The following is a 9,457-nucleotide window of genomic DNA, read 5'->3' as shown; positions in this document are numbered from 1 at the left end:
GGATCATGACCTGAGCCGAAGGCAGACGCTTAACGACTGAGCCACCCAGGCGCCCCCATACAGGATATTTTAACTTGCAGCCGTCCTGGAAAACCTAGAAATTGCAGCCGGACAGTCTCTGGGCCTCAGTTTCTGCATCGAGCAAAGAAGACTCTAAGGGAATAACACCGCTCGGCATTGCTATGGTTTGTCGACATGCAGTAGGAGCAACAAGAAGACTGTTCACCTCTGGGTGCTCACGTAGGAGCCAGACAAAGATGTGGCGGCTGGGGTGACCTCTCCAGGTGTGAGCCTGGGCCACGAAACCTCTCCTCAGTGACCCTGAGCTGCCACAAGCTCTGGCCAAGGGGAGCCACAGGTCCTCAGGATCTGTGCAAATGACTCAGTCCCCATTAATCAGCTCCAGGGTATTGTCCTTGGGCCTGCCCAGTGACCTGTGACCTGGGGCAGAAAAGAACTGGCCAATCAGGACCAGCTCATACTGTCTTTCAGGAAGCTGAAGAGGTGCAGTGGAGTGTCAGGAGAGCTCCTGGGGCAAAAACTCCTGGAAGCCAGAGGAGGAGGGGGCACTGAGCCCACGACAGGAGGCGCAGGGCTGCCAAGAGACACAGCACTGCGGGGAGCCCAGTCCCAGGTCAGGTACCCTTCCAAGCACACATGCACACACACCCTCCTATTTCACAGACTGGAGTGTGCCCATCTTCCCCAGAGTCTGACAAGAGTCCACGGTGTGAGGCAGGATGGGAGAAGGGAGCCGTGCGCTCACAGGGGACAAGAACTCACAAACCTTGGCAGCCTGATGCTAACCTGGCCACACCAGTGAGCGAGAGCACAGAGCTCGGATGGTTCATGGGGTGTGGGGGCCGAGCTGCGGGTACACCGCAGTGAGCTCGGATCGTTCATGGGGTGCGGGGCCGGCTGTGGGTACACACCAGTGAGCGAGAGCACAGAGCTCAGATCGTTCATGGGGTGCGGGGCCGGCTGTGGGTACACACCAGTGAGCGAGAGCACAGAGCTCAGATCGTTCATGGGGTGCGGGGCCGGCTGCGGGGTACACACCAGTGAGCTCGGATCGTTCATGGGGTGCGGGGTTGGCTGCGGGGTACATACCAGTGAGCTCGGATCGTTCATGGGGTGCGGGGCCGAGCTGCGGGTACACACCAGTGAGCTCGGATCATTCATGGGGTGCAGGGTCTGCTGCGGGTACACACCAGTGAGCTCGGATCGTTCATGGGGTGCGGGGCCGAGCTGCGGGGTACACACCAGTGAGCTCGGATCGTTCATGGGGTGCGGGGCCGAGCTGCGGGGTACAAGCTTCTTTTCGGGGTGATGAAAAGCTAAAATGGATTGTGTGACGGTTGCGCACCTCCGTGAATGTACTGGAACCCCCGAACCGTACCCTGTAAGTGCGTGAATTGAACAGCATGTGGAGTCAGCGTCAACCAGGCTGCTCTCACGCGCACACAGCCCCGCAGGCCCAGGGAGGCCCCCGCGGACCCGCACGCGCGCGCTCTCGGTTTGCTGCCCTCGCGCTCTGCTTCGGCGGGAGGACCGCGGACAAGCGGGACCCGCTGTCCGCCGAAGCCTCCCGGCCTGCCTGAGAGGTCAGAGGGAGTTTGGGTGACAGCGAAGGGGACAGCGGATTTGGCAGTGCATTGAAACCGCAGGGCGGGGTGGAGCGGAAACGGTCTGCAGACTCGCGCGACCCTGACCGCCAAGCGCGGCGCCCCGGAGAGAAAGGGGCGGAGCGTGTCGGGGGGAGGGGCGGGGGGCGAGCAGTAGGGGCGGGCCCGCCGGGCGGTGTCGAGCCGGAAAGGCCCCCAACCTCAGCCTTTTGCGTGAGACTCGCCTTCTACTGCGGTTTTGGGTTAAAATAAAAAAGACCCCAGACAGGGGTGGAGGAGCCCCCAGCCCCGTTGGGAACACACCTGGGGAGACCTGGGCACCAGCGAGTTTCTGAGGGAGCAGATAGCACAGCCAGCGCCCTTGCCAGAAGGGGGCAGTGAAACGCAGCTGCGGGGAGCGCCAGGGAGGCCACCCAGCTGCAAAGGCCTGGCCTGGGCGTTGGGCATTCGGTGTGAGCTGGGACACGGGTCAGGCTGTCCCCAACAGCGAGAACACGCGTGCACCTGTACCAGCCTGCTCGCTCTCTGTATTATCCCTGGTCCTCTCACCAACGCTCCAAGGGAGGTCTGGGGGCATTGACTTTGGCCCTTCTCAAGGCTGCACAAGTGAATGGCAGAGCACGTGAGGACAGAGAGGGTTCTGGAGAGAACACCAGTCAGGTCGGCCCCACTCCGAGTCATCCTGGCCTCTGGAGGCTGCGAGCGGGGAAGCAGCTGTCATAGCACGCCTCGGCAAGCCCCCACCCTGCAAGGTGCCTCACAAATGGGGCTCTAAGGAATACACAGGGGACAGCTGTAGCCTCTGGGGCAGGCCAACTGCAGCATGGTCCTGGGGTAACAGGCCTCCGACCCTGGCACAGGCCCTGGTAAATGGCTCCTGGAAGAAGGTGGTTCTGCTCCTGTGCGGGCCTCTTCCGGGTACTCCCCCATCATGGGGAGTAAAACACAAGCAAGGACTTTGGTCCTGCTGTTGGCTGATTATCCTGGCCCATTCCAAGCATAAATGGGTGACGTGGGCAGAACCCTGGGGCCTGGGGGAGGCCCAAACTGTTGCAGCTTCTTTTTGAGAGAGGACCCTTAGTCCCCAGGATGGACTGCTGGCCAGTGATCAGCCCAGGGCAGCTAAGGGAGTGGCCGGTGGACTGTACTTCCAGGTCACTTTCTGTTTCCAGTTTGTACTCATGGCTTTCTGGGAGGGGGAACAGGGCCCTTTCATCAGGGAATCCTGCCAACAGGCTATTTTTACTAGTTTGACAGACTCCCCCACCCCCACCCCGTAAGACTGAGAAACCAGGCTGACACATGGCCATGGTGCATTCCCAGCCTCCCCTGTCTCCAGGCACTGCTACACAATGCTCGGGGATTGACGCCGGCCTCCCCAACCCCACGACCCCCAACTATTTGGGGGCAGGGGCTGCACTCCTGAGACTGAGTGCTGGAGAGGGGAGACCTGCCAGTGGAGAGCCCTGTCCACTTTGTGCACTCACTCCCCACTGCTCTCTTCCTCGGCCACCCCCAGAGACGGTGCTGCTCTCTGGCCCACACCTCCCGCAACCCTGTGCAAGAGAGGTAGATATTTGCTAGATGTTCAAAAGTATGTATTAACACTACATATTCTGGTTCTCCCTTTTTACGTGGGGTGGGCGTAGGCCTCAAGAAGCAATGGCATGAAAGTCATTCCTTCTTGGTTTGGATGCCTCTCTGGAGGACTCCCTTCCCAGTGATCAGAATCAGGACTCCAGATCTTTGAAGCTGGCCATCATTCTGAACTTTAACATTCTTGTTTTCTTTTGCAAGGAAGAACGTTCAGAACCAATACAAATGAGATGAAAAGGTTGATTCGGTTTCCAGGAAGATGGGACTGAGGCCGGCGGGCCTCACACTTTGAAGCCCTGGTAGCTTCCCCTTCTCCTTTCGGGTCTGACAGCAGGCTCTAGGTTTGAGTGCGGACGACCAGACGAGGGACGTGGGCGGGCAGCAGCAGGCCGTGCTGCAGGGGAGGGTAGCTCGGTAGGCCACGGGCAGCCCAAGGGGCCCAGCACACCTGTGCCCCTGTGTCCTAGCCCGTGTCCCAGCCTGTGTCCTGCGGGTTCCAGGACCTGCAAGGGACAGACAGGCTCGGCCCCCTCTTTCCCTCTTGCAAAAATCACTGCTTGGGGGCCTGTTCCAGGTCTGTCGCGGGGAGCCGCCGGCTTCCCAGACACCTGCCAGGACAGACGAAGCCCCTGCGCCAGCACATGCAGCCTGCACGTGGGAACGGGCAGGGCGGGGGTGGTCTCCCGGCCCGGGGCTGCGGTGGCGAGGCGAAGAGAGAAGGGGGGATGGCCCGGGAGTCCCGGGGTCCGGGGAACGCGGGTGCGCGCTGGCCCCTCCCCGCCCCGGCCCCGCCCCGGCCCCGCCGCCCGAAGCCGCGGCCCCGCCCCTCGGGCAGCGCAGCCCCGCCCCGCCGGGTTGCTAGGGGAAGTGACGTCACAGCGCGATGGCGGCGGCTCCTTCAGGCAGCTGAAGGGGGATTTAGGCCCGGAAGATCCGAGTCCATCCGCGACGGGGAGAGGGCGAGCGGGGTTGGCGGGGGCTGGAGCAGGGGCGGCGGCGCTCGGACTGTCCCATCCGCCCCGTATTGAGGCGCTGGGAGCAGTGAGGCGGCCGGAAAGCGATGGTGAAAGCCGGGCCGTGAGGGGGGCGGAGCCGGCAGCCCGACCCGCCGTAGCGGCAGCAGCGGCACCGCCTCCCCGAGCTCAGACCCAGGAAGCGGCCGGGAGGGCAGGAGCGAGCCGGACCCGCCGCCGCCGCCGCCATGGAGCTCAGAGTCGGGAACAGGTACCGGCTGGGCCGGAAGATCGGCAGCGGCTCCTTCGGAGACATCTATCTCGGTGAGGCGCCCCTCCCCCCCGAGCCCGGGCCGCCCCGCAGACCGGCGTCCGCCCGGCCCCAGTCCCCCGGTCCCCATGTCGGGGTCCCGGATCCCGGACACGTCCGGACCCCGCTCCGGGGACCCAGGGGCAGACCGCCTCCAGCCCTCGTCCGGACCCCGCCCGGGGAGCCCCCTCTCCGGCCTGCGGCTGTGACCGGGACCGCCCCCCCCGCCCCGCCCCGCCCGGTCCGGACCCCGCAGCCCCCCAGGCGGGCGTGGGGCGCCGGGAACTCTTCGGCCCCTCGGTAGGGTCCGGCCCGTGCCCCCGGCGGCACCTGCCCAGACGTGCGCCCGCGGCCGCCGGGGAGTGGCCCTGAGCCTCGGCCCGCCCGGTGTCCGCGCCTGGGTGTCCCCGCAGGCGGACAAAGGCCGCCGGGCGGGTGTGCGGCCCCCTGCGTCCTGTGCACGTGGGGGGTGGGCACGGGGAAAGTCCAGGGCGCCGGTTCGAGCTTCCGCGGCCCGCGGTGCCCTTTGCGACAGTGCAGCCCGGGCTCAGCAGCTCCCCTGGGTCTGGACCTCGGCCACTAGACCGCAGGACCGAGCGCGGGGCCGCCCGGTGGGTCGGGTCCTCCGCCTGGGCGAGCGGTCCCGGAGGACGTGTTGCGCACCTGGGCAGGAGCCAGAGTGGGGTTTGGGTGAGTCCGGACAAAGTCGGTGTTGCCGTGTTGGCGAAATCAGAGGCAAATCGAGTAGCAAAGGTCTCTGTACTCACGGGGTTGTCCCCTGGCTGTTAAAATTCTCAAGGTAGATTTTTGGAAAGAATGGCATTAGAAAGTTCTGGATTGTTTCAGATTTACAGTGGAAGAATATGCACGTACACGTGTAACCCGAACGACTGGCTTGGATCTTAAAGTTGGGATTTAAAAACAACTTTCCTGCATTTCTCAGAGGCTGTGTGTGTAAGTTATTCCATAGGCCCTGGACCTGAGAACTGCAGCCTGGCGGTCGTGTGTGTGCAGAGGGACTGTTGCGCAAGTTTGGGGTAAACACGCTCTGTTGTTGCGCAGAGCCCCTGCTCTGCTGTTTCTCTTGGGCTCTGTACCTGTCAGAGGGTCAGGAAGAGCTTCCGATGATGCCCACCGCATCCTGCCCTCTTGTCACCGGGGCCGGTGCAGCCCCTGGGTCGACCGTGTTAAGAGGAGTGCACGTTTGTGTAGTTCATTACTGCTTTGGGCGCCTTCTTACCCCGCCGGGCAAGCCTGTCCCGGGCCTTACAGATGCCTGTGAACCTGCCTGCCCTCTGCCTCACTGTCCTGTTGAGTAAAACACGGTTTAGAGATGATTCTATCCAGGAGTCAGCTTTCTGCATCCTCGGTTGTGTTCGTGTAGGGAGAATTGCTGGGTGAATGTAAACTGATGACATTATTTATAGAACAGTACATTTTGGCTTAAGTTTTAACCTAGGATCTAGGAGCTGTACTGAAAAGTCCAGCCATTAGCCGCCCTTACACAGGCATCAAAAAAATATTCTGAAACCTTCTGTCCTCTGGTGTTAGCCGCTCTGTGTTTCTGAGGCTGGTGCAGGGAGCCCTGTCTGCTTATTCACTGCTGTGTCCTCTGGGCCTCACCTTGTGGTGGGCACACACACCAGTAGCACTGGATACACAGATCAGGCTGACCCATCCCAGAGGGATGTGTGCTCTAAGACGGATGGGCTGTGCCTCTCACGCCGTCGCTCCCAGCACCCACACGGCCCACCCATCCTTTTAGGTGCACTTAAGACACAACTGATCTTTTCCGTCAGCGGCTCTTGGCCGGCACGGTGGTCCATTCAGGCTAAGTGCTGCGCCACTGAGGAGAGGTGATCTTGTTACTTGAGTAAGATGTGCCTGGAAAACTGGGTTTGAGGAAGCTCACCAGCTACTATGGTTGAGGGTCAAAGATGGCTGCTCCAAAGACCGTGGAATGGAGTGAGTCATCCTTACCATAGTTTTTCCTGTGTAGGTAAAGGCGTTTGTTAAGGAATTGGGTCCTCATATCTTGAAAATTGTTATGTCCCACATATTCTGGTGTGATTACAATTTAAATCATTTCTACTGCTGTCATTTTGCTATTGATCAGAACACTCTCGACTCCTCTACATAGGTTCAGCATGTTGTGATCCTGGCATTTGGGGTCTTGGATTTCCGCCTGGGACTTTCTGTGCTTTCAGAGGTTTGAAACTGTGAGAAGAGGAGGCCGTCTTTCAGCTTGCTGAGTGCCTTGTGGACCAAGAGGGCCCAGTGTTGGCCTGCCTTCCTAGCGGCCTGCTGCACGGACATGGTCAGGGAGCACTGTGCCCTGCCAGTTACTCCAGTCCTTCCCACAGTTGCCCCTTTAAAGAGGGGCAGTACGTTGGGGCTATTTCTCCAATGCCTGGACTTCAGAAAGTTTATGTACTGGATTTGGGCCACCATGGACCCCAAAGTGTGTAGTCCTGATCCTCAGTCTACCTCCAAGCTTGCCAGATCCCAAGGGCTCTTGGGAAGGGCAGGCTGAGAAGGCCTCAGAGCTCATGTACCCTGTATAGTACACACTTAGGCCGAATGTGGCCTGTACTTAGTATTGGCAGTGGGCGTAAGGCAGAGCCCTCCCAGCCCTGTGCTTCTCTCAGCTTTGACCCTTTGCTGCTGGAGGTGATGTTTTGTGAGGCACTGGACACCAGAAGCCCTTTCACGGATGCGCAGTATACCTCTCGTACACCTGCTGACATTTGAAAAACGGGGAGGGCCATGTTCGGAAGGTGGACCACGTGTTCCCAGGGTGAGCAGTAGAGCTGAGGGAAGCAGGGAGTGTGCGGAGGGGCGGTTCAGCGGTCGGCAGCAGTCGCTGTTCTGTTCAGCCAGTGTTCCACAGTGTCTGCGAACCTCCGGTTCTCTGTTCTCGTCCGTGTCTGTCTGCTAGAGGCTGGCAGAAGGGTCCTCGGGCCCCTCCCATCCCCTGCCCCTGCCATTCGTGATTGGTGGAATGGAGCTTTTCTTCCTGCCCGTTGGCCTTTGTATCCGACCCTGTCACTCCATCCGTTTATCAGAGGATGGCCGCCTCTGCCCGTGTGTTACCTGGGTGGGCTACGCAGTCTGACGTCATGACGTTCATAAATACCTTTAGAGAGCTGAAGCTCAGTAACCTCTTCATACCTGATTTTCACGTGTTCTCTCTCACTGCCTTTCTCTTCAGGAGTGCTGTGCAGGGATGTCTGGCACGCAGTAGGGCTTCCCGAGTGGTGGCCGGCCGGCCGGGAGAGAAGACCAGTTGCCTGCACTGGCTGAAGCTTTCCTGGTCGCCTGCCTGTGTTCTTTAGGGTGGTGGCTTAAGCTCTGAGTGTGTCCAATGAGAGGTTGTGACCCTGCATCAGTTGCCTTGTCAACAGTTGCCCTGTGAGAGTGACCTTTGCCTGGCTACCCAGAGGCCTCTCCCTGTTTCTTTGATAAGACAGTCTTCAGTGGGAGTTGGGCGTGAGGACAGCTGTCCTAGGACAGTCAAGTGTGGGGTTAGGTTCACTTAATTCACCATCTGACTTTGCTCAACTTGAGAGACATAATCTTGTTTTCCTAGGCCCACCACTGACCTGGGTCTAAGCAGAGTAACACCTTTGCCTAGAGAGAGGAACTCTAGCCGACCGGGTGGGGTTGCTCAGCTACAGGACGAGTTGAGGTTGTTGGGGAGATAAAACTGCTTAGTGTAAAAAGACACTGTGGATTGACTTGTAAATCTGAAACCTAGTGCTCAGTGGGGTCTTTTAAATTCTTGTTCCCTATCTAGAAGTACTTGTAAAAGTTAGTTGTGCTGAAGGACCGGGTTTCGTAATTTCCAATCCTTCACAGACCATTACTTTTGTAAAGTAAGATTAAAATGTTGCAGCAGCATCACTTTGCTGTCAGAGCTCCTCGGGGCTCTCTCGCTGCCCTGTACTGGTGCCCCCGTGGCCTGGTGGTGTTTTGAGCACTAGACTCGCAGCAGCCCTACCAGGGAAGCATGAGGTGTGATGCCAGCCGTAGGAGATGGGGCAGGGCTGCAGGGCTGCACACTGGTGGACCTTGGTTTTGCCTGTGATGTTTGCTTCTCAGAATGCACAGGAATTGGGGCGCCTGGGTGGCTCAGTCGTTAAGCGTCTGCCTTCGGCTCAGGTCATGATCCTGGGATCCTGGGATCGAGTCCCACATCGGGCTCCCTGCTCGGCGGGAAGCCTGCTTCTCCCTCCCCCGCTCCCCCTGCTTGTGTTCCCTCTCTCGCTGTGTCTCTCTCTGTCAAATAAATAAAATCTTTAAAAAAAAAAAAAGAATGCACAGGAATTGAAGCTGGGCTGCTTGGTACATCTACCCAGTGGGCAAAGACCTTGCAAGGAAACGGCCCAGAGTGTATGCTGTTCTCACATTTATTTGCAGAGCTGAAGCCCAGCCTCTCTTTGGGTCATGTGACTCTGGGCAACTTTCACAGTTGTGATTCTAGGGGAAGGCTGGCTCTGATGCTGGCGTGATCCTGGGGGAGACTGGCCCTGTTTTCAGATGTGATTCTGGGGGAGACTGGCCCTATTTGCTGGTATAATCCTTGGGGGAGGCTGTCTCTGTTTTCAGGTGTGATCGTGGAGGGGGGGCTGGCTCTTACTGGTGTGATCCTGGGGGGAGGCTGTCTCTGTGTTCAGGTGTGATCCTCAGGGAGGCTGGCCCTGTCCTCAGGTGTGATCCTCAGGGAGGCTGGCCCTGTCCTCAGGTGTGATCCTCAGGGAGGCTGGCCCTGTTGCTGCTGTGATCCTCAGAGAGGCTGGCCCTGTTTTCAAGTGTGATCCTGGGGGGAGGCTGGCTCTGTCCTCAGGTGTGATCCTGGGGGAGGCTGGCCCTCTCCTCAGGTGTGATCCTGGGGGAGGCTGGCCCTCTCCTCAGGTGTGATCCTGGGGGAGCCTGGCCCTGTTGCTGCTGTGATCCTCAGGGAGGCTGGCTAT

General features: G+C 59.5%; 1 protein-coding gene across 3 annotated transcripts in view; it reads left to right on the top strand.

Annotated features, from left to right (window-relative positions):
* Window positions 1-4,095: 4,095 nt before the first annotated feature.
* CSNK1D (casein kinase 1 delta) overlaps window positions 4,096-9,457 on the top strand; it is a 33,127-nt gene continuing 27,765 nt past the window's right edge. For all 3 annotated transcript variants that reach the window (XM_032429434.1, XM_032429435.1, XM_032429436.1), the window contains exon 1: window positions 4,096-4,498. In XM_032429434.1, the coding sequence (XP_032285325.1) occupies window positions 4,423-4,498 (76 nt within the window). In that variant the 5' untranslated portion in view covers window positions 4,096-4,422. The remainder of the gene's footprint in view (window positions 4,499-9,457) is intronic.

This window comes from Phoca vitulina, unplaced genomic scaffold, assembly GCF_004348235.1.
Source record: "Phoca vitulina isolate PV1807 unplaced genomic scaffold, GSC_HSeal_1.0 scaffold41, whole genome shotgun sequence".
In the NCBI taxonomy this organism is placed as follows: Eukaryota; Metazoa; Chordata; class Mammalia; order Carnivora; family Phocidae; genus Phoca; species Phoca vitulina.
The sequence above is the reverse complement of the archived record's forward strand: the minus strand, read 5'-3'. Positions and strand labels throughout refer to the sequence as shown.